This window comes from Chamaea fasciata, unplaced genomic scaffold (assembly GCF_029207755.1).
Source record: "Chamaea fasciata isolate MVZ Bird 193981 ecotype frontalis unplaced genomic scaffold, bChaFas1.0.hap1 SCAF_5, whole genome shotgun sequence".
NCBI classification, from domain to species: domain Eukaryota; kingdom Metazoa; phylum Chordata; class Aves; order Passeriformes; family Sylviidae; genus Chamaea; species Chamaea fasciata.
The window spans coordinates 48,724,764-48,750,401 of NW_027094090.1; the positions used below are offsets into that span (position 1 = coordinate 48,724,764).

The following is a 25,638-nucleotide window of genomic DNA, read 5'->3' on the forward strand; positions in this document are numbered from 1 at the left end:
CCTTCTCTTCTGGGGGCTGAGTGGGTTGTCTCCAGCATTTCCAGCCCCTGCTGGCCTGGGGAGTTTGACCTGAACTCTTTCTTACATGGTAGCATAAGACTGCAGAGCTGGCTTTGGGTTTTTTGGGGTTGTTTTGGGGCATTGGTTGGTTTGTTTTCTGTTGTTGTTGGGGTTTTTGTTTCTACTTTTGGGTTTTTTTGTTGTTGTTTTTGTTTGTTTTTTTTCTTTGATAGCAATACATCAACCAGTTCACATGTAAGATTAGGGAGTATCCAGCACGTGTTGCACTTTTGACACTATGACAGAACTTTGCTTTTGAGTCCCTTTACGCTGTCAGATAAAAGGTGAGAATGGCAGAAACTAAAATAAGTCATAGGGAAAAGGAGCAAATAAACCAGTATGATGCCTTTCTCCTTCAACCCTGAAACATTCCTTTGACCAGAGATGCTGAAATTCTTAGTAAATAGTTTTTCTGGTATTTTGACTTGAGATTGAACCAGACACTGCTGGTTATCTCACACCTTTTAGAGAGACTTTGATCCCAGAATAGTGAATCTTCAATGTTTTTTGCTATCTTACTTAGAGCTTGGAGGTTTCTTTTACATGTGATTTATTTTTCTTAGATCAGACAGCAATTTCTTTTCTATTTAGAGCTCATTTTAATTTTATATAAATATATATACATAAATTTAAAATAATATATATTGTGTATTTAGTATAAAAATGTTGGGTTGAGCTCAGCAATAAATGTTTTTGCACAACACTTCTGTGAAAGACAGATTGAATTAAGATGCATTAGTTCATTAGTTTCACTCCACAGCATCTGCCAATTAAATGCTTTTTAGCTGGCACTAATGTTTTGTATGTGGTGTGTTGATCAGATAAGCTTGCATCTCCATTGTGGTTTAGAGCTGAAACACATACGGCTGTGTAGACCCTGGCATTAATACTGCACAAATTCTGTCAAAATACCATAAACTATTTAGAGTGCAAGCTTCATCTGACGTTTTTTTCTTTTCTCCAGGAAGGGTTGAAGGAAGCCAACTTTGAGGCCCAACAGTTCTGGCAGGATGTTAATTCTCTGAACTGTGTCAAACCTGAGAACTTAAACGATGCACGTAGCTAAGGGTATTGCAGTAGTGAGCCATTGGGCAGCAATATATTTAAAGGACCCTGTCCTGAGAGAGTTCTACCTCTTCTGTGTTTTCCTCATCAAGGCATCCCATTCAAATTGTCATCTTTTGTCTTCATACTTACTGAAATTTTAGACTGGGAGACTTGGAGCCCTTTATAACTACAGCGCAAATTCCCTTTCAGTATTTCAGCGCAAATTCCTTTCTTCCTGGAAGTATGTTTCATCTTCAATTGAAGAGTATCCTCTCTAAAGCTTGAGGGCAGGAATAGTCCTCCCTCTGTGTCCTATTGAGCTTCTCAGTCTTGGGAAACAAGTAAAATAATACTTATTGTGGAAACAGATACTAGGATGATGAAAATAAAGATGACCGTACATTGTTTGTGACATCAGTTCAGACAATGGCCCCCAGCAGGTAACTGTTTCCAGTCATTACACTCCTGTTAGCCATTATGCTCCTGGAGCGTCTCTTGAATGAACAACACTGGGGATGGGGACCCTTTACTTGCTGTTTGCTAGTCTCCCTGGTTAAACTAGCAAGGCCAAATCAAAGGACATAGTAGGGTGATTCCCAGACACCATGCAGGTAGCATAGACAGGATGGGAAAGATTACTGCAACGTTAGAATGCAAAATTAGGTTAATGTTTTACTCTTTTCTGCACAGCAGCTCTTCTGGAGACATTTCCCCCCCTCCCCTCCAGGTTTTTTCTACTTTTTAAGGGCCTTTGCTAATAAATAAACTGTAGTTGTACATACTAAATAAACCCTCAGTATTCACAAGCAATAAGAAAGCCAAGTAGAGCTGTCTTTTCCAGGCAGCAGGACTGAACTTGGTTTGGGGACTGTATATGGGCTAACATGTCAAGCTCTCTGAAAGCCCCAAACAAATGCAAGCAATAACTTCAAACATAGGTTTTAGATGTTGAAACTGTCTGGGTAGTATTCCCTGCTACATGATCCAAAGTCCCAAAAACCATGATTGGAAAAACTAATGATTTTAAATCATTAGGGACTCTTGCAAAGAAAGAAGGCAGGCTAGATGAAAAACAGGCTGCAGAGTTTCCTGATACCTTGGACTATAACTGCAGTGTTCTCCCATTCCAAGACACAAATGGCCTAAGTCACTTTGTCCAGCCTTCTCTGGTGATTTGAGAAACATGTCTAAATACTGATCAACTGAGTCACAAGTGCGGATGCTGTGGGTTTCACATCTGTTTTCTGCTAATCAGAAGTAACTTTTAAGTTACTTGGGTTCTGCTTTGTGTTTGAATCTGATCAAAGTTGTCTGATGCACGGATTTAAGGGTGGGATGGGTACTAAAAGCCTGTTCCTTCCTGCAGTCCCATCACCTGACCCTTCCTCCACACTCCTTCTCCACTTGGTGCAAGACCATTGAGGACATGAAAACAGAGAAATCTGCAACTCTCCCAAGCTGCCATCAGTTGTGTGAACCAGTAACCCTCTGGGAGTCACCTTGGACTCCAACTAACTTTTATCACATTTGCTGCTACATTTGTAAAATGAACTTTTGGCTGTATTTATTAGCAAACCTTTAATCTAGTTTACAGGGGTTTTTTGTTTTCTTTTGATTAGCTTTTGCCCACAGTTGGATTAGAAGGGTGTTTGGGTTGATGGGGTTTTTGTTTTGATTTTTTGTTTGTTTTTGAGTGAATTGGTGAAAGCACAGTGGTCCCTCTTCTGCTTTTGTTCTGGATTTTTTTGGAGATGGCATTGCAGGGAAAACCTACAGCCAAGCCAAACTCTGGAAGGCTTTCTCCCACACCTAACTTCCATCTTTTACTGAACTGGGGGGAAAATCATTAAAGGGACACTTGGTTTTTTCTTTGGGTTTGCTAGTTGCTTTGTTTTTGTTTGTTTCTTTTTTTTTTCATAAAATGAACCAGAAGGTTAAAGCATTAGGTAAGCAACCAATTAATTAACACTTTATGCAATTTTAATTTTATAGAAATTTTAGAAAAGGTTGGTAGACTTCGATTGGTCCAAGCTCTGGTGAAATGGCTGTTAACCCTTCAAGACTTACTTGATTCAGGCCTTTGTCCTTTTTTTAAGTGCCTTTTTTTTTTAATTTTATTTCCCTACCCTCTTTAAACCTTTTCTCAGAGATCCTGAAGTGCTGAAAAGCATTTTGGAGGAAAATCTTAAGCTTGCCGAGATGGCTTTTATGCTGTTATACTATTCTTTTCCCTTTTGTAAAGAAAACCACAAAACCAAGTGTGTAATGTGTGTAACTTCATAGCTGCTGTACTGTGGCACTGGTTCTGTGTGCTTGTGCATTCTCTCTCACACACACACATGTGCACACACACACATAAGCAATATTCCTGAAACTTGTTTATCCTTCTCCATTCTCCCGGCTCTGTTAAATGCAACTTCAAGGCTGAACGTTTGTGCAAAGATGGCAGTACAATAAAAGAGTGTGTGCATGAGTGTGCATAAATGCATGAGAGAAAGGAAGTGGCTAACGGGAATGAAACTTCTTGCATTTTTCTCTGAAGATTTTGAATTTGTTTCTTAATTAGGTAATGAGTAAAACATTATGGGCCCTGCTTAACAACCTTTTTAATTACTGGACTGCTTCACACAATCATTGAGTCTGTGGCGGAGATGTGTGGCTGACAGTCCTAGGGAGCTGGGGGCTAAATAAAGTTAAAATAGCAGCTTGCAACATATTTGAATTGAGACTAACTGCAGGAATCGTTTGTGTGCGGCTGGTCACATCTGCTTGATACCAGTTACTGCAAGGATTCTCATGTTTACCAAAGCTGTCACTCTCCACCATGCATCCTACATAAGAAGGAATTCGGTAAAACCTGCAAGAGTGCAGCTGCTAATTGAGTTTAAAAGCTAGCTATGCTTCACATGCTGCCTAAGTCACTCACCATAATGTAGTTTTCTAGTTGTACTTCTCAGTTTGAGATGTCATTAATGGTTTTTTTCTTTTACTATAATGAACAGTAAAGTAAGTTCATGTGTTCTTAGCTGCTGATAAACCGTGATAATAGTATCTGTGCTTGTTTCCTTGTTCTCGGACAAAATTAGCTATCTGCAATAGATGATCTAGTGATTTTAACAGCTTTGTGCTGAGGATCTATCTAACTTATGATTATTATAAACATGAATACCTGAAATTAGTAATTCATTTGTGGACCAAGTGCTAAATTTAAGGTAACATGCATATGCATCACTAGACTGTTCTAGTTCTGTGATGTGCTTCCCCTAGGGAAGACCTAATTTTAAGCAGCAATATAAAAAGGAAGCGTTTATTTTACAGAGTTGGAATGGAATTAGGAGTCCTTCATGGGTGGAGAACCAGTGTGGAAAACAGAAAATACAGTACCAAATATGTTCCTGTGGCAGAGAGTAGCCTAACTCAGTTCTTGGCTTGTCTTCACATGTTTGAGTTAACCTGTTACGTAAACTAGGCCATAAGTGGATTTCTCCTACCAACCTAAGGGTGCCAGTCAAAGATAGGACTATTGCTGGTAGCTTAGACAGTTGGAGTGGTAGTTGAGGGGGCTTCTTCATCTGTCTTAGGTGCATCGGTGAAGTTACTTCAGTGAAGTTTACCACATTCACCAGTTACATTGTTTAATTCCCTTTGAACACATATGCTCTCCATGCGAACACACATCCTGGGCTGATCTGTGGGTTGAGGAATCTACAGCTGGTGATGATGGCTGACTGTTGCAGTCTTTAACAAATGCAGCTGTTGTGAAAATCTGTGTCTGTCTAGTGCTTAAGAAATCACTGCCAAAATAAGCAGCCAGAAGTATGCTTACCGGGCCCCTGGAAAGATAACTGTTGTGTAGGGGAATGCCTTGTGGAAACTTTTGGTGAGGCTTCATCATCCTTTTTCTATGATGCAGTGATCCCTTGCTACTGTAATAGCCTTTTGGGGCTCTAGAAAGCCCTGGTGCTGCTGTGAGCTATGGTGAGAGATCAACATGGCCTAAAACTGGCCCAAAACTGGGGAAGTACAAAGATTCCCTGTAGTTGTTTTTGCACACTCATAAGTAAAACTGTGCTAATCTTGTCAGTAGTTGAGGATATAGGCCTGTATTTTGTAGCCATTTTCGGCAGCTGTAGTTCTTCCCCAACCACCAACATGTTTTGTATCTATAAATGTATTTCAGTCTCTTCCAGTGCTATGTTCTCCTGCTTAAACAATAACCATTAGCTAGTAAGTTTTTCTTTATGGTGAAGTAATCTCAACCAAACACTATACACTGTGTTTGGCTCCTGTCATGCACAATACTAAAAGGGTTTTTTGTTTCTTTCTAGCAATGCGTGCAGATGCATTTTATCAATAGTCATATTTGCTACTGTCTAGTACCAAGAGAAAAAGAGAGGGAGAGAATCAACCAAAGCCAGTCAGGAGATGCCACTCTCACAGGCCAAACGGAGCAGTTGCCAAGGTAGACAGAGCTTCATTGAGACTTAGCAGATTTCACCAGAGTGGGGGAAGAAAATTTCTTGTGTTCTCAGCTTTTTCCAGATAAGGCCTTAGTTTGATTAGTAGTCACTAATATCAACTATGCAGATAAGTATTTACATGTTTCAGTGTTACATGCATTCCTTTCCCCAGCTATCCCTCTTAACACATATTGAAATTTTACCCAAAGAAAATTGAGTATTTTTGAATGTCTGTAATGCAGAACTTTTTGCTAACATGAAAAAAAAAATTGTATTTTAAAAAAGAAACCCTTTCACTGGTGCAACACATAGTGTCAAGTGTCATGAAGTTGCTTGAGAGGGAAGCTAAAAATTGCTTCTTGTGACAGGTTTTAGTCTGAGAGTTTTTTAGAATATTCAGCTCTCACAATTGGATTAAGAAGCTGCAGAAAGGTTTTTTAACGTACAGATTGGATTTGGGAAGAAACTCATGAGATATCCCAGGTTTCTTTCCAGAATTAATTTCTCACTGAAATGGTTGCTTCTAAACAAGGGGAATTGCCAGCTAAATAAAAACTAAATCACAGTCCCCAGGTATTTCTCACTTGTCTTTCAGTCTTTTTGTGTGTAACTACAAATAACAATTTAGCTCAGAGATGAGAACTGTAGTATGTGTTTTATTGCCGGTGATTCCATCATGTAGCAATTAGTACCATGTTCTTGCATAGTTATCAAGATCTGTACTGGAAATAGATGGAGAAATTTTATTTTTGGACTACTGTTTAAAAAAAACCAAAATTAACTACTACTTTTTACCCCCCAAAAGTCTACTGAGGAGTGCTATATTTTAGCAGTTAAACTAGTATCCTTGTGAACGTGATTTGTTACTTGTAGTCTTTTACTGAGAGTTAGAAGCATTTGATCAGTAGTCCTTCAAAAGTTGCCATTCTCTAGCTTAAAGTCAGGTGCTTATAATGGAAGGGCATCTGTGATGTTAACTTCTGATGACAGAAAATCTCTATGTTCAGAATACTTCATTGGGGAGGAAAAAAAACAGTTGTGAGTACAAATCCCTTTAGGCCTGCCTGATAAAAGAGAGTCAGTGAAGAAGAGTGCCCTGCAGAGCTAATGGCAGTGGGGATCATCCCCTCAACAGCAGTTTGGTCTCTGTATCCTTTGTTTGGTGTCACTTTATGTATATGTGTGTGTGTGTGTGTGTATATATATATATACACACATATATATTAGCAAGTTTGGATATAGCCAGTTTAATTCTACCTGACTTGCTGTGATCCCTCAGACCATGAAGGGCTGAGAAACTGTTTTCCTGCTTTTCACTGGGGAGCTCAGAACAAAAAGCTGGAGGAGTTTTTCTTTGTTATCAATGTGTGTTAAATCACAGCTAGAATTCTTAACATTTCTTGGCTTCAAACAAAGGAGAGCACAGTTACTACGAGATGGCAAACCTGTTTGAGTTGGTGATTCCTGTGATGCTTTACTCAGTCCAGCATGAATTTGTACAAGGTCACCTTCCTCCTTGTAACACCCACGCACTCTGGATCATAGGGCTTAGGATGGAGAGAAGATCCCAACAGCCTTGTGCTTACCTGATGAGCTCTCCAGGGAAACTGCCCCATGAAATGCTCCCCTCTTGTGACAACAAGCCTGAACAACCAAATGCAGCTACATTTGGGTGGTAAGCACCACTTTCATTTGGATTTTTTAGGGAGGTGTGTTCCAATAACTTCGAGGGATACTGTGTTTTAAATGTGTGGTTTCTTTCCTCTCTCGTTATAAAACTGGACCTGAACACAAGTTTTTGAGTTGTTGGGGTTTGGTTTTGTTTTGTTTTGAGGGTTTTTTTGGTAATAATCTCAGGACCTGAAAGATTGTAGCATTTAGTGTGTCTTAAAAATGATGTACTGTACCAGCCATGGATTTTGTAAATACACCTGTCTCCCTTTTTTGTATTTTAATTTTTTAAAAGTTTGTAAGGCTCTTTGCCAGAGGAACTGTTGCCCGCTTTATCTCCATCCTGAACTGAAGCAGGAAAAGGAAGAAGCTGCTGCTTCAAAAGCTTGCATCAGTTCCAAATGTGTATATTGTTCTGGTCAGTTTAATGGCTGTTAGTCTTTTGTTAGTTGAGAAGCCGGTTAGTTCCCTGCACATTCCCAGTTGTGGCTAGCAGAGCCCTGTCAGGGGGGCTAATTTTAACTCTCTTCTGTGTGACTACTTGACATTTTCCCTCCTTCCAGGTACTCAGGTTTCCTATCCCTGAGCAGTCCAATGCTTTCAGAGGTCAGGACTATTGGCCCTCTGCTAGAATAACTGGAGAGCATTTCATTTTACCAGTGCTCTGAAAACACAGTCATGGGGTTCGTATCCTGCAAACCCTGCAGGTAACGCTGCCTTCACCTGTTTCGGAAGGGACTTGTCCTTTTCTGCTTTCCTGAAAGGAGCGCAAGCTTTTTTTGGCAGACGTTGCTCTGGGATCCACCCTTGCCGGCAGACCCGTTCTGCAGTAGGAGCCTTACTCAATTCGGCGTAGCTGTTCCCTGTCCCTGACTGCGACAGGCTTTTTCTTGAGTGTACTTTTCTGTTTTTTTATGTGTCACGTGTCTGTGCTGTATTAAATAAAGAGGAATGTACATATTAGCCCTGTGTCTTTGGCTTCTCACAAAAATAAAAATGGGAAAAGGTTTCATTTGAAGGGTTGGCCCTCTTGGCGCTTTTTGTTGTTTTTTTTCTGTTTTGGGGGAGGGAGCTCCTTTAGTCAGGGCAACCACCCGGGTGAGGGTAACACTGTGTGCAAGGACCAGCGTTTTGAAACCGCCAAAGGTTCGGATGCAGGGAGCGCTTCCCTGTGGGCACAGCGCGTTGTTCCGAGGCAGCCTCCCAATGCCGTTGAGAGACCACGCCCCCGCCTGGCTCCGGCTCCCAGGGCGGCGCTGCCCAATCACCGGCCTTCGACACGCGCCACAAAGGGGGCGGGGACAGGAGAGAAGTAACTATACAGAGCGTCACCTCCCGCCGTAGCCCCAGTGGCCTAATGGATAAGGCATTGGCCTCCTAAGCCAGGGATTGTGGGTTCGAGTCCCATCTGGGGTGGGTTACTTTTTTTTTTTTTGCTCTCCGGACGCCTGCGAGCCGCCGGCTGCCTCGGGTCTGTGGCTCCTGGGCACCTTCTTGGGTGTCCATTTCTTGCTCCAGCGGGACGCGAAACCCCTTTTAAACCGCAGACCTCAGAAACTCAAGGGGACGTGCCCGCGGCCCAACGCGGCTTCCCGCCGTATTTTGCGCCTCTGGGATGGCTCCCGGTGCTCCCGCTCCGTTACCACGCGCCGGCGACGAGGCGTAGGGCCCAGCGCGAGGCGTGCAGCGGGCACGCCCCGGCCTCGCCGCTCGACCTCCAAGGATTGAAATGGCGGGCAAGGGCGGCGGAGAGTAGGGGGAGGCGATCGATCGCTCGGCGCTCGACTGCCCGCACTGCCGGGGCGCGAGGACGAGGCCCGGCGGGGGCGCTCGATTGGCCGGCGCGCCCGCGCGCGAGTGGGAAGATGGCGGCGCTGGGAGCCCCGCTGCGCACCTTGCGCGCGCTCCTGCGCGAGCTGCGCCTCGCCGCTGGCCGCTCCTATCGCGACAGCCCCGCCTATCGCCACGTGCTCGCCGCCTTCCGCGCGCACCGGGTACGCGCGCCCCTCCCTTACCCACCCCGGCCCGCGGAGCCCCCGGGGCTCGGCCAGGCCTCGGGGCCGCCCTGACAGCCGCTCCGCTCCCCGCAGGTGACCAGCGAGAAGCTGTGCCGCGCCCAGCAGGAGCTGCACTTCCAGGCCGCCACCTACCTGTGCCTGCTCCGCAGCGTCCGCGAGCACGAGGCCCTGCACCGCGAGTACCACGGCAGGGGCGAGCGGTCGCCCCAGGAGGTGGCCGGACTGGTGGGCTTCAGACTGCCCCAGCAGCCGGGAGGAAAGGGCTGAGACGCGACTGCTGTGTTCAGTGTTTATTCCTCAATAAATAAATATCTAGAGCTCCTGGAACGGGCTGGGTTCTCTAGCAGGTGCCTTTTGGCAGTTTTAGGGTATGATGTAAAACCATAACTGGAAACAAGCAACCCCTCTCCCTTTATCAGGATTCCCAGACGCCCGTCCTGTCCTTGTGAATGTGTGTTAATGACGGGCGCCCTTCCACGGGTTGACAGAGATGTCGTTTGTAGTGGAAAAACATGTCAGCCTTGTCTTGTCTGAGGGGTTGTAGGCAGGGGTTCGTGGCTCCTCCACGTGATTCAAAAGCGGTAGGTGAGAGAATTTGTCCAGTGTTTACTGAAGCATTTTCCAGCCATATTCTGTGTATGCAGAATTTTCTACACTCCCAAGAAAAACGTCTCTTCTGTGGAGCATCTGTGGATTCTGGCGAGCATTGCAGTAGCACAAAACCTCTTCCATTTTAAAGATTTTTCTGGGTTTTTTTTCATGACGGTGAGTGAGCAGTTGCAATTCAGAAAGATGAATTCTTAATGAGTTACATGTTTCTCAGTGTCCCTGAGAAGTCAAGTCCGTGACTGCCAGCTTCCTGTGCTGCCCTCACCCACTGAATCTCAGAAAAGCTGAAAGGAACTGACTAGCCAGTCACACGAGGTACACAAACGGGACTGTGTTTTCTCACTCATCTCACAAATCTGAAATGACAAGTTTTTCTATAAAACAAGGTCTTGAGTTGTTGCTGTGCACAAGAAAGTGGTGAATTGTATGCAAGATACGTAAGAAATCTGTAACAAGAATGACTTGAAATGGCTAAAAAATGTGAGGTTTACCTGGGGAGAAGCTTGAAGCCAACTCTTAAGAAGAGTGTGTTGGGGTTTTTTTACTGCCAGGGGAAAGAAAGTGTTCTGTCAGAAAAGCGTTGCAAATGGAATGAATTCCTCTAAGTCTACTTCTTTCTTCTTTTGTATTTAAAACTTGAGGATGGTTTAATCCCCACAGGATAGTGGATAGGCACAGTGGATCCTTAGAAATGGGGATATTTGGGCTGCTTAGATAAGGCAAGGAGATGTGAACTACAAGTTTTAGGGTTCTGTTGACCAGAATTCCAGTTTGCAAGTCTTACAGTGTCTCACTAGTGGTGGGGTTTTTTTGTTTTGTTTTTTAAAGCGTTGATATAACGAGTGGGAAAGTATCAACTTATTTTCATCTCAGTAGATGAGAGTTGTGGGATGTCACCATACAGTGAGAATGGCTGTGACACGCTGCTTATTCTGGGTTATTTAATGAGCTGCATTTATTAATGCTGCATTCTATAGTATATTGCTTGAGAAGGGAAATTTAAAAAAAAAAAATAAAAGTGATCGTTTGACCAGACACAGATGCTCTTTCATGAGTAAAAGGAACTAAAGTGTGTATGGTGTTGGTGTAAATAGTCGCTAAAATTTCTCAATTTAGCCGAAGCGTACCAAGGTAGTAAACAGACAATTCTAGCAAGTATTGATGTCTCTTCCATTTACTTCCCTTTCAATCCCAAGTGATGGGTAACAGAAGTAAATTTAGATTTTAAAGAAAAAGCAAATCCAGGACATATTCTAATTAGCTGAAGGGCACTGGGTAGAGAATCTTTCCCTGAACGTTTAACAGAAGAGCATCTTCACTGTAAGTCCTTCTGAAATACAGATAATTAGGGTGAGGGGGTTATTGTTAGGGGAGGTTGTGCGTTGCCTTTTTTCACTCGTATGGAGCTAACCTTGAACACGGCAGCGCTTGTAGACGATTAGAACTGATCTTTGTGACGGATTTTGGGCACTAGATGGCAATACGACGGTTGACAAAGGGAGAGTCACAAAATGCAGGAGTTATAATGGGTAAAATTCGTGATTTTTCTTTTTTTTTAATTGATCTAGGTGCCCTGTAAGTTGAATTATCAGCCGCACGTGGCGGTAGCCTCAGTTTTAAGGGTGGGTCTCCAATAAGCGGTGTATTACAGTAACTTGGCTTACCACGACTGCACCCGGCACTTGATAAAAGCAGGGGCCGTTGCAGCGGTGCCGCACGTCATTCCCAGCGGGAATTGTCCCCACGCGGGAACCATCCTGACGCTGCGCTCCCCGGGGCCGCCCGGAGCCCGGCCCCGCCGCCGACCTGGAGATCGTGACGTCACAGCGGCCACGCGAGCCTCCCTGGCCAATCAGCGCGCCCCAAGGGCCCAGCCCAGCGGCCCAATCAGGAGCCTCACCGCGCGGTGCGTCACTGGCCGAGCGGCGCAGGCCGGCGGGCCAATGGGCGAGCGCCGCGGCCCGTCCGCGCTGACGTCGCGGAGCGGACGAAGGCGCGCAGGGCGTGTGCGCGCGGGCTTCCGTTCCCGCCGGCGTGCGCGCGGGGCGGGCGCGGGAGGGAGCGGGAGCGAGGGAGCGCGCGGGGGCGCGAGCCGGCGGCACCGGGCCCGGCGCGAGGCGAGTTTCCCGCTCCGCGTCCCCCCGGGAAAGGCAGGCGGGGGCAGCGCCCGCTCCCGCCCTCCCCCCGCGGCGACGCGGGAGCGGCCCCGCCCGTGACGCAAGGGGCAGGGCCGAGCGCTCGCCGCGCCTCGGGCCTTGTAGGCCGCTGTCGGCGTGACTCGGCCCGGCCGCGCCGGCCCTCTCGCGCTCAAGATGTCGGCGCAGGCCCAGATGCGCGCCATGCTGGATCAGCTCATGGGCACGTCCCGGGACGGTAAGTGCGCCCCGGCCGTGGCGTGCGGGGAGGAGGGGCTGGAGCCGCCGCAGCCCCGGAGGTCACGGCGGTGCCTGGAGGGCCGGGCGGTGTTCGCCGGCATTAGCAGGCCCGAGGCCCTTCCCCGTACCCCCCGCGGGGCGGGGCTGCCGGGACCGTCCGCGGCATCGTGTGGGGAGCCGGGCACCGCCTCCCCGCGCCGAGCTGCCGGCGGCGGCCGCACTGGCCGGGTGGTCCGCTCCTGGCCGTGCCCGCGGCGCGCAGCCTGGCCGCGCTGGCGCTTGCGAGGTTCTGATCATCGAGGGGAGGACACAGCGAACCAAAAAATCCCCCCCAGGCAACAGCCCCTTCAGTGGAGGAGAGTGGGGTTTTGTGTCTTCATACATTTGTCTGAATTCTGGCCCAAACCATCGTGTCAGTCAGCAGGCGGGTATGGCTGTCGGTTTCTAAAAGGCAATGTGGGATTGACCCAAGCGGACAAACTCTTAGAAAAACAAGCCCTAAACAGCCGAGTAAAGGCTTAACATCTGGAGGGAGTCATAGCCATAGGGAGATACGAGGTGTACAGTCAGGTTTCGGATCGCTCTGCGGATCACACGGTACAGAGTATTGCTGTGTAAAGCTCCCCGCAGTTTTTGTAGGGGTGCGTGGCGAGCAGCTTGAACGTCTGAAGCGGCACTCGCCCATAAATCCAGGTGGTTGGGAGGGCTGCTAGAAAAGAGGAGTTCCAGTTATGCTGTGCGGCTCTTAACTTACAAGAGAATACTGCGCCCGAGGGTAGGCAGCAGTTAGAGATAATTTCAGTGTTCTGCGTGTGATGCTCACACTCAGTTTGTACTCACCCTTGCGGACGTGTTAGTTTGTTGAAGCTTCGTGTTGAATTAAGGATTACCTGTTTCCCCATGCACCGAGTAGGATGTGGGAAGTGAGATGTACCTTGTATGTCCTGACTAATGTGATATGACAGCTTTTCTTAATAAAATCCAGAATTTCGAATAAATGTAACTGGTTTACGCATACGTCTTGTATCATGAACGCTTTCTGCTGAGTTCTAAATTATTGTTCTGCAAAGACTGTCTTCTAGAGTAAAGCTGTTTAGTTAGTTGTCATCATACAGGATCTAATTTGGGGCGGCTTTGTCTTGCTCCAGAAGGTTTTCCAATATATCCTGTTGTGGCTGTGTGTGTCTGTCTAAGGGCTTGGTAAAGTAGCATTGTGCTTATGAAACTCAAGTCTTCCCAGTGTTGGCACCTGGATCCCTGTCTTAAGGCTGCCCTAAGACTACACAGAAGGTTTGAGGGGGGTGGAGGAGCTGTTTCAGTTTCTGAAGGTATTTTCTGTTGGGTGGTGGGAGAAGAGTGTGATTTACTTGAGAGAGCTGCCCAGAAGTGTTAAGTGACTAATGTCTAAACCAGGAAAAGCCATTTCAGGCTATGTTTTCTCTGGCTTTGTAAGGAGTCAGTTATTGTATTGCTAATTGTATTCCCCCCCTAGTGCTCACCCTGTAATTCCTAAACCGCATGTGCTGAGCTGTTCAGAAACTGTCTAGAAAGGAAGCATTTAAACAAAATGGGCAGGATTCGGATAAGGATGAGAAAAGGCCATTTGTAAAACTGGCTTCCATGGTTGGGTTGGTGATCTCTGTGTAACATCTTTCTAGTTAAAAAAAAAAAAAGGTCATTGGAGCTGGAGCATTATTTACACTGAACTGTACACAGGCATTGAAAATGAACCTTCTATTGAAGAGCTGATACTTAATAAATCCAAGGCCAGGATCAAGGTCACTGAAATATTGCTAACCTTGAGAATAGTGGGGTTTGGGGTAATTAGGTTTTTTATTTTCCTATTACAAATAGGCAACTAGTCTATTTCTGCTAACATGCAAATTGCAGCTTTTCATTAGAATGCACCAGTTCTTTTATTTCTTGATGCCACCACTTGTCCCCATTGCCTTTGATTTTGCTCTGCCTGGCAACACAGTAGAGTTTATAATGGAGTTTCTGAAAAAATAATCTTTCTTGAGCAATGTTTTTGTTTCATATTGTTCGATATTACCAAAGTGCTTTTTAGTTTTAAACTTTACAAAGTCTGGTAGGGTTTTTTTTAAGAAGCCTAAAATACGAAGGCTTAACAGTCTTACATATTTTAGAAAAGGCAGATCAAACATTTGATCTCTTCTGTGGGAATAGAAAAAGCTCAGAGGTAAATGTAAAACCGGTGACCATGCCTGAATATATATGTAGGAGGGTTTTTTTGTTTGGGGTTTTTTCCCCTTTTAGGTTATAGTTTCATTTTTAGAAAATATGAACGTGCTCTGAAAATGGTTTTGAAAATTCCACAGTGAGATGCTCAAACGTGGTTTTAGGAGATCAGCTGTAGGCTGTAATTTGTGGGCCAGTGTGCAGACTCATAATTGGGGTCCCTAGGGCCAGAATGGAAAAGCCTGGAAGTAAGACGGAATATTTTTATGCCTTTGCTGTTAAGCTCCGAGAACACCTAGAAAGCCCAAGTTCCGTATTGGTCACGGCGGGTCAAAAAGTACTCACTAAGCTGTGAGAATATTAATGACAAATAATCCGTGTTCGAGGAGTCTCCTCATGCCAAACGGGGCTGCCCAGCGTGCGGGTGTGCTGCTCCAGGCCTGCCCCGAGCTGGACCCTTTCCCAGAGGGGCCCGTGCTTGTGGGCAGGGACAGCCCGGAGCTTCCTGAGCTCTCTGGCCGCCTGCTCCTCCCTCGGCTGCTCGGGCGGCAGGAGGGATGCGCTCACAGTCACACGGCGTTGTGTCTGGCCGGTGCCTGCCCGGCCGTGGGGCTTGTGACCGACCCCTGGCACAGAGGGGAGCTGGGGACACTTGGCTGCTGCTCCTCAGGACTCGCCACTGAGCTGCACTTCTGGAATACGGCTGGGCCGTCTGAAATGCAGTTGTGTTGGTGATAGCCATGCAGATCAGTGTCTGCACGGCAGGACTGGTTCTTCTATACGCCTGGGAAAAACATTTATTAGTTATTATTTAAAAGCGAGTGGATTTTTTTGAAAGACGTTGCATATTACCTAGGTTAACCTTCTCTTGCGCATTTCTCTGACGAGTGAAAAGCTGAATTGGATGTGGACTGTGCCAAAATTTAAAAAAAAACCCTAAAAGTGCCTTTGATTTTGGTGCTAGTAAAAAGCTGGTTGTTTTTAATATAGTCATGGCTGCAGGCTGAAAAAAAATCTCTGAAATGGCATTTCAAGTATTGATAATCTGCCATACCTAGAGAGGCTTTAAGTATAAATTACTGAATATGTAATACGGGTTTTTCATATACTGAGAAATAAGTAGTGCTGAAAACCAGGTGCTAATCTTATGTACTTTTATATGAATATTTTTGTTTTGGTCTTTTTTTCCTGCTAACACTTCAACTAAAGGAGTTTTTATTCCATATGTCAATAGGTAAAAGGTTAGTTCAAGTTGAATTTTTTGTTGTTGACCAGAGGTGCAGGAACTCATCATTTAGGAGTACCTGGCACATAGAAAAGTACTTTTATTTTTTAAAATACTGTTTTTCAACTGTAAAATTGAGTAAACTTTTTTAATAGCACGCTTAGGTAAACCCTGCTTTTGCCATCCTGGTTCTCCTGAAGACAGGAGTGAACCTTACAGGTAGGATCACAATTGTAAGTTGAGTCATTTACAAATGGAGTGAAATGTTAACAATTGATATTAGTATCCCAAGGATTGTGGTTTTTTCCCCCAGAATGTTGTTTAAATGGGCAAAGATTGGCAAGTTTTCTGTAAAAGGCCTGATGGGAAAGATCCCATTTTATCTCCAATCAGCTTACCTTGCCCAAGTGTTTCGTTTTCCACTGGGTCAGTTGCATGCCCTGCCTTGCTGCAGGAGCCGAGTGCTGGAGACAGCCTGAAGAGTTGGCTGGCAGCAGAGGGTGAAGCAGGATCATTACTTGTGACAGCAGTGCAGACACAGCAGATCCCAGTGGCCCTGGTGCCACACATCTTGAAACTGCTAAGACTTGACTGTTGCAAAGGAATGTGGTGCTGGTTTGTGTTATTCAAGTAATTGCCACCACTTCAAAGTTGGACTACAGTCTGGAAATACGAAAATCTAGCAAAGTTAATTGGGTTCTCTTAAGAGACAGGTTTATTTCTGCATGCTTCTGAGACTTAGGTGTGGTCATGGAAAGGTTCTCCCAAGCATCCTAACAAATACTGTGCTGTGAGTAGCAGAAAAATCTGGAGCCTTCCACAGAAGCCAGTCAGCACCTCTTTTTACTTCACCTGCTGGCTTTTTGAGCTGAGCTGCTGTGCTTGAAGTCTTTAACTCAGTTTTTCAGCTGGTACTAGCACACACACTTTTCTTGTTGTAGATCATCTTCTTCTGCATTTGAAGATTATAATACCCTCTTGGCATCTGTTTACATTGTAACTGGTTTTTCTAGGTTATATTTCAGTTTTCCTTAGTAGTGGTTAGTAATGTGTGTTTTCTGTCCTCATTGTTTGGAAGGAGTTGAAGTGACACTCCTGGGCCTATTTTAGTCATCCTGTGTTTGGTGGCACACTTTATATGGTAACAGAGGTGTAATCTAGAACTTGTAACTCATTTTTTAATTTCTTTGCTTTAGTATGGGATTACTGAAGAATTTCTGTGTACTTAACAATGGGTGGAGGGTTGGTGTTTTGCAGGGTTAGGTAGATTTTGGTTTCCACTGTGCTTCACTCTTGGAGGTAGAAGGTAGTATGTGTGTTTAAACTTTGATATATCATTGTTGAGGACTTTGTAGCCTTTTGGATAGCTCGGGGCTGGGAGCCAGCATAGGGAGCCTGGAGCCTCTTCCAAGAACTCTGCTTTCAAGTACAGAGCAGCAGCAAAGGCAGAGAAAAATATCTCATACGCTGAACTTCTTCCCAAAATGTTGAACTGAAATCGGCTCAGAAATCTGAAAACAGTCACAACACATGATCTTCATGAAAAGGTGCTTTATTAGTCAGGAGAGATCAGGTTTTAAGAGCAATGGTTCTGTTTAGTGAGTTGTCTGTATTTTCTGGTTTTGTTAGAACGTTCTGATAGTTTAAACCTTAAAAATTATGGGAACAATGAAGGACTTGAGGAGTTATTCTCTACTTGGGATGCTGTCTAAAATGGCATTTATGAAGACACAAATGGACATACTCATACGTCCAGGGAAACCATTCTGATATTTGTTCCACTTGTAATGCATTAGATAAAGGATGGTTTCATTATATTCTTCATTCCTAAGTGTTTCTTCAGTCATGGTGTAAAACAGAAGCAGTTCTGGTTAGAAATCTGTATTATTCTAGAAGTGTTAGGGTCAGGACATGTCCAGTGTTAGTGACAGGAGTATCAGAATTAGCTGCCCATTTACTGTGCAGCAGGAACAGGATCTTCTGTGCCTGCGTATGCCTCAGTTAAACAGTGGTGTTGGATACTGGTTAGGCAGGGCTTGCTTTGGGGCTGGAACTGACACACAGTGCTTAAATGCTTACTCCACCCAGTTAGTAGTTCTTGAATAAAGCTTTTAGTGTCCCTTGCCAACATGTTGGGACTCATGCTTCAAAAATGTGAGTGGAAAGTTATCCAATTTTTGTTGCTGTAGCTTAATTGAGGAAGTCAGCAGCATGAAAATGAAAGTTCACTTTGTTTCCTTTGCCGGGATTGCACCACTGGTTTACAATTAGCAGTTACAGTGGGATTATAAAGGGAAATTCTCCTCAGTGCTTTGGGATTGTTGACAGTAGTGTATTAGAGTGCAGGAGAACAGCGAGATGCTGGATCAAAGAAGTCATTGTTACAGGGATGTTGCTATGCTTTGTACACGTTGTTGATGGGTGTTTGTTTTGCTGGGTTGTGATTAAAGTGCACTGAACAGGAGTGTCATTGTGGTGGCTTGTTCATAGATTGGACTCGGGAGTTAAAGTGAATTGTGTAGTACAAATCCACATTGTAAGTTTAGCCTCTGGATGTTCCTCAATCAGCAATATGCACTGGTCTTGAATATTGATGTTAATTTCGTAGTCAGTATGTTCTGTACAAAAGAGAAAACTTCCTTTAGAAAGTTCACATTACTTCCAATAATCTCTTGAATATTTGTGTATCTTTGCATACTGTATCTTGAATATTTGTGTAACTGTGTGCAGTTTCCTTATGCTTATAAAGGTATGAAATGTGCAAGTATAGAAGTTTCCTTGGTGTTTTGGTTTTTTTCTTGTCAGTTCAGTTTCAAAGTTCTCCGTTTACCTGGAAAGTAATCTCTTAGAGAAATGTGGTTTGGGACAGGTACTTTAAATAAAACTAAAACTAATGCTTCTTGGGGAAATTTTTATTTATTTTTTCTCCATATAAATTTTATCAACTATATGATTTTTCTTTTAGTGGAAAAAAATCTAATTGGAAACACAGGGATGGCTTACAGTAATAGATGTTGACTCCTGTAAGGCCCTGGTAAATTACTTTCATTTCTTTCCAGACCATGAGTCTTAAAGATCAAGTAGTTGAATATTTTGGTGTTCTTCAGTGGCAGGGTTAGATAAACTGCTGTTCTGAGCTAATTTAATTATTTACCTATTAAAGTAGAATTTGTAATAAGGTCTAAAATATCCATGATAGTGTCCTCGTTATAAGTGTTCAAGAATACTTCTAAAACTTAGGTGACTGCAGCTACTTGTTGCCTGAGTATATTATTTTCTTATTACAGAATATATAAAGCTCTTTTTATTTGATACTGATTATTTAGATCTAGCATTCACTTGTTCATTTGACCATACAAAGAAGATATCAACTTTATTACAGTTTGACAAGCAGGAGTAGCATCTTGGTTTCCTGCTGTACTGTGGAAATTCTTGGCTTAAGAAGACATCTGTTTGTGTTGTTTTAGTTCTTAGAAGGCATCTGCATAAATCTCATTTGCTGTAGGCAGGATGTCAGGTGCAGAGTGGATCCATAGATTTTAATTCTTCCCTCCCTCCCAGCAGCCTGTGTAGATCCCAGGCCATCACCCACTCAGGGTGATTCATCTGTAGGTCAGCAGCAGAATAAATCTTGTGTCTTTGCCCAGAAGTGTGCACTACAATATTTGAGCTCACAAAATTCATGAAGAAATAAAAGCATTTCCTTCTGAGGCTGTCAGACTTGCAGATGAGCTGCCAGTGGGACACAGAAGTCAGTCACTGTTAGAATGTGGTATATCACACCTTTTCTTTTTGATAAACTTTTCCTTCTGAAACAGCATATATTTTTAAAAAAGCAAATGTATAAAATTGCTTTTTGTAGAAAAGAAAATGTAAATCCCACAATCATAATTGTAAGGGAACCTTTCTAAAAGTTTTTTAGGTGCTTGAATAAAGGCACAGTATAGAAAGAATAAAGGTTTAAAACACAAATATAAATGTGTAAAGTATTCTTGAGGCTGTTGTTGATTCGTTTCTGGCACCTTTTTTCCCCGCCCCCAGTGCTGTCCTCGGGTTGGTAATTGTGACCATCATGCTAGCCACTTGGATGAAAAAAGACTGTATTTCAGCTGTAGTATCAGTACCTAGTTGTGGTAGAGGTGTAAAAAAAGCTACTTGGAGGTAACATCTGTGAAAATACCATTTGCCAACTTGACCTGAGGAACCGGAGTCTTTCAGCAATTTCCTGGTGTTGGTAACTCCTTGACTCCTGTTAGGTTAGTGCTATTAAGCCATCAGCTGTGGGGGTTTTTCTAAATACTTGACTTTGTTGATGTGTCTTTATATAGAAGAATCTTTACAGTCAACATGTATTTCTAGATGCTGTGTTAAAATTGCTGGCAGAGTCTATTTTTCTATTCAAACTGAACAATCTGGCCCCTTGTTTTATTTATAAAGGTTCAATGTATCTTTGCCTGCCTACATCAATCTGCAAGGGAGTGTCAGAAAGGCCCCGCATTCGCCGAGCCGTGAGTTATCAATAACTTTTCAGATGTGTTAATGAATGTGGAACAAACGCAGTTATGTGTTTAAAAAAAATAAAGATCCACCTCCTAAAAAGAAAAAAGGGGGGAAAAAAAATAAGAGCAAAACTCTTTACTGCAGTAGCAGGCATGATTGTAAAGGGATTACTCTAAATTTTAGTAGTGTAAGTATAACCAAGCAGTAAGGTTGTCCTCTAGAAAACCTATTGTTGAACTGCTTTGAAGCTCTTTGGTGTGTGGGTTACAGGTTTTACCTGTTGTATCCCAGAGGCAAATTAAGCATGTGTGGTTCATGAAAGCTTTTGTTTACTTGTTAATCTGAAACATGGCCCATCTGAAAATGTTATATATTAGCATCCTATACATAGAACGGATATTTAACAATCTGATTATGTAAGAGTAAGAAAGGTTTCACTAAAAAGATACAGGTTTTTTATTCTTCTCTGTTATAGTTAACCTCAGTAATGAATATGGCTTCTTGAATTGTTCAAGAGATTCATATCTAGAAGTCTGGAGTTTCAAATCATGAAGCCATAAAAAAAAAACAAACAACCTTCAATAACTGCAAAATGTATCTACACTCTTTAAAATATTTGATGAAATGTAAGAGGCTGCTATGTGAGCTGTATGTGACTTTTTCTCCCAGCAGCCCTTCTTGCTTCAGTAATTCACCAGTAGGTTTTCCATGATTAGAGATCATATCAAATTACGTTTAAAAAAACCAAAAAGGCTGTATCCTTAGAGAGATTAAGGTGTTTTTTCATGCCTGTGTCTTAACAAGAAGAGAGCCATTGCAGTGATCTCTGTTCCGAATTTCAAACAGTGACAATTATGCTGTGATTGGAAGGGAAGCATGTTCAGCCCTCATCCCCAGAATACCAGCTGGTTTCCTTGTCCTGAAGACTTCAGGTCTTGCTCCAAGAAGGGGTTATTTAACCTTGCAATTGGACCTCAGTGTCTGGGCAGGTTGATGCTTCTGCTGATGCAGGAGCTGCAACCTGCCACAATGAAGATACAATTAAGATGTTCCAGCCCAACAAACAGCATGTAGAAGCAAAAAGAAAAAAGGTTTATTATATGGAGATGTACAAGTACGTCTAAAATATTTTTCATATAGGCAATGCCCATATGTTTGAGTGATCTTTTTTTTCAGGTTTGTAACCATTTCAAATCATTCTTCTGACAACTCTTTACGCTACTCCCAAGAGATGTTAAAGGGTGCATTGCATCCAAGAGCAAAACCATAAAATGAGTATCAGGTGGGATTTGGTGAAGACTCAATGTGTATCATTTTGTGTTTATGAGGCTGCTTTGATATGCTAATTCTTGCATAGAAATACACCACTATTTCTTGCAAAGTCTGAACAGAGCATTATATAGCTCACTTAAAAAATGTTCAAAGTGTTTTTAAGCTACTACTGACTTTCTGGTTTCAAGCACTTTTCCTGCTGCATTTTTGAAGGGGAAGTGTGAGAGGATTTTTAAATAGCATTCTAGAGCATTAAAACAGACCTTTGTGGTTTTGGTGTTATTTGACAAGGAAGCATAGACTGTTTTGAGTTCTAGTTTCCGTTGACCTTGTCTTAGTGACAGGGCTCTGTTAATGCTTTGCATGTAACCTGCAGAACGTGTCTGAGTGCCACAGATTTCTGACCTGCAGTGTGCTGATTTCTCTATTACAGGTGACACGACCCGCCAGCGAATCAAATTCAGTGATGACCGAGTGTGCAAGAGCCACCTCCTCAACTGCTGCCCTCATGATGTTCTCTCTGGAACTGTATGTATCCAAATCTCCTGTTTAATTAGATAACTGGAGAAATTGAATTACAGTTATTCTTCGTAGTAGTTCCTTAAATTTCATGGTTTTCAGCGACTGTCTAGCACTCTCTGGTAGTTCAGAGGAGCTTGCATAAACAGCTATTCTATGGGTTCTGAAGTTAAAGTTTAAAATTGTTCTGTTCTATATTCTGATTATTACCTAAATTTCATCATTTGCTGTAAGGTGAAAAGCCACATAACGTTGCATACGTCAGTTGTGCTGTAGCAAAGTGGCCTTACGGTGGTACAGTTGCAAGTAATGGAAAGAAATAAAATACATTGGATGCATAATGAAGTTACTTTCTTAAAAATGTATGTTGTAGTGGGAAAGTATTCCACAGATGTATTTGTACAGAGAAGTAGAGAGGTTTTTCTCTCTTCAGAAATATTTTAATGAAAATAATTGGAAGTTTAATTGATTAGATTTCTGAAAGTTTAGATATGTTTAATACGATAGTGACACATACTATACAATATCCACGCAGTGTGCCATTGTCATCAGTTCTAAAGCAAATTTTAAATCTCCATTTATGGCATATTAGTAACTTGTTTGACTTGGACTTTTGCACACTCTGTAGTAGAAGTTCCACTACCTGAGCATAGGAAACAAGAGGCTTTGACACAGGCTGGTAGCTTTGTGAGTGTGCTTGTGCTTTACCTTGTGATCCATGTTTAAGCTTATTTTTTGTGAAAGGCAGGTGAGTAATGTTTCATTGATTATTTAATCTTAATGTTTGATTAGAATAATTCATAGTAGAGAGATATAGTATGGTGATACACAGAGTCCCATGTGCCTATTGTTTTTAATGCTGCTAAGGTAGCTTTTTTCACTGACGTTGGCACATTTTGTTACCCTTTGGCAGTGGGCAAAATAAGTACTGGAAAATCAGTCTGAAGGATTATTTGAAGTAGTATTGTGTATCAGTGTATATATAGGTTTATTTTGAACTGTTTGTGCGTTACTAACCAAGCAAAATGGGGGGAAAGGGAGAACAATGTGTTTCTTTTCACCCATCTGTTTTGTTGGATGTTGCTTTGGTTGTGTGGTGAGCAAAATAACTCCTGCTTGGGGGAGATTTGGACCTACTGGTGTGCTATCAAAACAAAAAGGCATTGGTCATGATCCACAAGAAGAAACTTGTCTAAGATTCATTTGACAGCTTTTCATTGTGGTCCAATTTCTGTAAACAAAGACTTCTATAACAGCTGTAAGTGAAGAAATGTTTATCTTTCAGAACCGAAAAGTCCTAGGTGTCATGCAGTAGCTCCTCTTACACTGCAGGTCAGTCATGTAGGCTGGGGCATCAGGCACACATTGAGTCCTCACTGGAAGTTTTCTTCAGGCTGAACAGCAGCCTCTGCTGCAGCTCTTGGAATACTAAATGGAACTGCGTCTTTCGGGAATATCAGTCTTTTCCTTCCTCATGCAATTAGTATACAATGCAATTAGTATAAAATGTGTTCCACAATGTAAATCAGGGTGCAGTAAAGCACTGACTAGTTTATTCTGTTAGTGGGAGTAGTAGAAAGGGGACTCAAAAGATGACAGGCTTTATCTGGGCTGTGTGATGTTCTGCTGTTTACCTGGTCATTATCTGCAGAAATGGACCTTCTCCATTAATAGCGGTTTTTAAAAGGGCAGGAGGCGTGGAGTCTTACTGAACAGTTTGTCACTGATTTAGAAAATGACTGTGAAGTTTTCTGCAGAGTTTTGATAGGAAGATCTTGATGCATCTTCACATTCAAGACCTATAATAACAAACACTGAGTGACTTTTTTTTTTATTCAAGTCCCTGAATGCTCCTGAAAGAGTTGGTTCTCTGGGGACATTTTTATGAGGTTGTCTCTTCATTGACGAGGTGATCCGTAAAACACTGGATGTCAATTGCCTTTTTTTTTGTGTGTCACAAGGTGATCTACAATTCCTAGGTACTGTTTATTACTGTTCCTGTCTGCAAAATGCAGACTTATATACATGTCTAGTCCACCCACTCTTTCAAAGGCACTCAAGGACATTCACAGATAACACAAGGCAAAGTGACTCACATGAGTAGGCCCCTGTTATTTTAGTGTGTTCTTTCCCTTAATGGCCAAATTCCCAAAACTCTGCAAAGGCTTTGATTTCCCCTGGCAATAAAAAACCTCAGATTGCAATATATATTGATAAAGGTAGTGTGTGAATACTTTTTGTTTAGGGATTTTATTTATGGATGTGTCTTTGTGCTGCTAAGTTTCTGGGTTTGTAGACTTGGAAATTTCAAGTCAAGCAGCCAGAAGTGTCTTGGCCTGGTGGAGGTGATTTTGTGTTAATGATCACTTGGGCACCAGTTCACATATATAAGTCAGTCGTCTAAGAGTTTGCTCATTCATTTTGAGCTAAAAATTTTATAATGTGAAATTAGTAAGACTTTGTAGACCCTGGCTGATGAGACACTGAATAATTTTCCTACTTACACCTAGCGATTTTTTTTTTTTTGGGCGTTATTGTTACTTGTACCCTTAATGATTTCCGATGATAAGACTTGTGGGTTTCTTGGTTGTTTCGGTGTGGGGTAGGTTTTTTTTCTTTACAAGAATGTTTGTTTATCCATATTATGAATTGGGGACTGAAGCTGCATATGTAGAAATCAGATGACACCCCCATTATGGTGTGAACCTGTTAAGCCGTGTTCTCTGGATGTAAGTAAGGTCTGTGCTGTCTTCTGCAGGTTTTATAAGGTGTGTGCATTTTCTCTATCTTTGTATGTTTCTGAATGAATAGCAGAGTACTAAGGAAAATGACAAGGTGGGAAGATTTAAAACTAATACCTTTAATAAGGCTATTATTATGTACCAGTGTCCTGAATAGTTGTAACCCAGTAACTGTCTGAAAATCCCAACACTTCTGCATTAATCTGAATTTCTTATCAACTCGATTGTGCTTCCCTGATGAAAAAAAGTTTCACAAATACTATACATGGTCTTGCAAATGATGGTTCAGAAACTCCTGTCGGCTCAGTCAATTAATTAACTTTGTATTTATGTGTATTTGTTGAGAAGAATTACTTCTTGCATTTTATTTATTATAGACTTGAAAATAGGCTCTGTTGGCTCACCCTGCAGTTAAACATTTCTTTAGATGCTCCTAAATTTACTGCATGCAGCTCTTCAGGACTCTTACTGACTAAAACCACATTAATCGAGACCTTGGTTTAGCAATTTACTTGAATACAGTATTAACTTTAATCTTATTAGGAGTGGAGTTCAGCTCCAGATTAAGACATCTAAATTTAAATTTCTGCCGAGGAGCTGGGTGTTGAAGCTTGCACTGAAGTCAGAAGGTATCTAGGAATGGAGCCTAGAGAAAGATGGAGTTCACCTGCTCATGGGTATCCCTCTCATGGTGGGCTGAATCCATTTAGGCTCACTGAATGTATTGTCTGTATCTCCTTTTACTGTGTAAGAGAAGTTTAGATAGTTCACACATGTGTAAGATAGGTGTTAGTAAAGAGTTTTAATCTGTAGTTGATTTATCTGCCAGTTGTCCCACTGGTTCTGGAACTATTTGTATGCTTAAAACTTGTGGTTTGGGGTGTGACTGTGATTTTATGTTGTACTTCTAGAAAAAATATTAGAAGCTGTTAGGAGGCATTG

At 42.7% G+C, this 25,638-nt stretch overlaps 2 protein-coding genes and 1 non-coding gene across 4 annotated transcripts in view; all 3 read left to right on the forward strand.

Moving 5' to 3' along the window:
* The first annotated feature begins 8,563 nt into the window (after positions 1–8,563).
* Positions 8,564–10,032, forward strand: FMC1 (formation of mitochondrial complex V assembly factor 1 homolog). Its single transcript, XM_066183564.1, has 2 exons — positions 8,564–9,232; positions 9,329–10,032. The coding sequence occupies exons 1-2, from the start codon at positions 9,104–9,106 to the stop codon at positions 9,521–9,523; spliced, it is 324 nt and encodes a 107-aa protein (XP_066039661.1). The 5' UTR covers positions 8,564–9,103; the 3' UTR covers positions 9,524–10,032.
* TRNAR-CCU (transfer RNA arginine (anticodon CCU)) lies at positions 8,582–8,654 on the forward strand. The gene has a single exon. It is a non-coding gene; the product is annotated as a tRNA-Arg (tRNA).
* A 2,075-nt stretch (positions 10,033–12,107) lies between the features above and the next one.
* The window catches only part of LUC7L2 (LUC7 like 2, pre-mRNA splicing factor), a 29,071-nt gene continuing 15,540 nt past the window's right edge, over positions 12,108–25,638 (forward strand). The window contains exons 1-2 of one of the 2 annotated variants that reach the window (XM_066183562.1): positions 12,108–12,238; positions 21,870–21,964. In XM_066183562.1, the coding sequence (XP_066039659.1) occupies positions 12,178–12,238; positions 21,870–21,964 (156 nt within the window). In that variant the 5' untranslated portion in view covers positions 12,108–12,177. The remainder of the gene's footprint in view (positions 12,239–21,869; positions 21,965–25,638) is intronic. The other variant, XM_066183563.1, reaches the window with a different exon arrangement.

What these genes read in the sequence shown, in the direction of transcription:
- FMC1 (XM_066183564.1), top strand. Translation starts at nt 9,104, where the DNA reads ATGGCGGCGCTGGGAGCCCCGCTGCGCACCTTGCGCGCGCTCCTGCGC. An exon ending in CCGCCTTCCGCGCGCACCGG is followed by an intron (nt 9,233 to 9,328) that starts GTACGCGCGCCC and finishes CGCTCCCCGCAG; the next exon opens with GTGACCAGCGAGAAGCTGTG.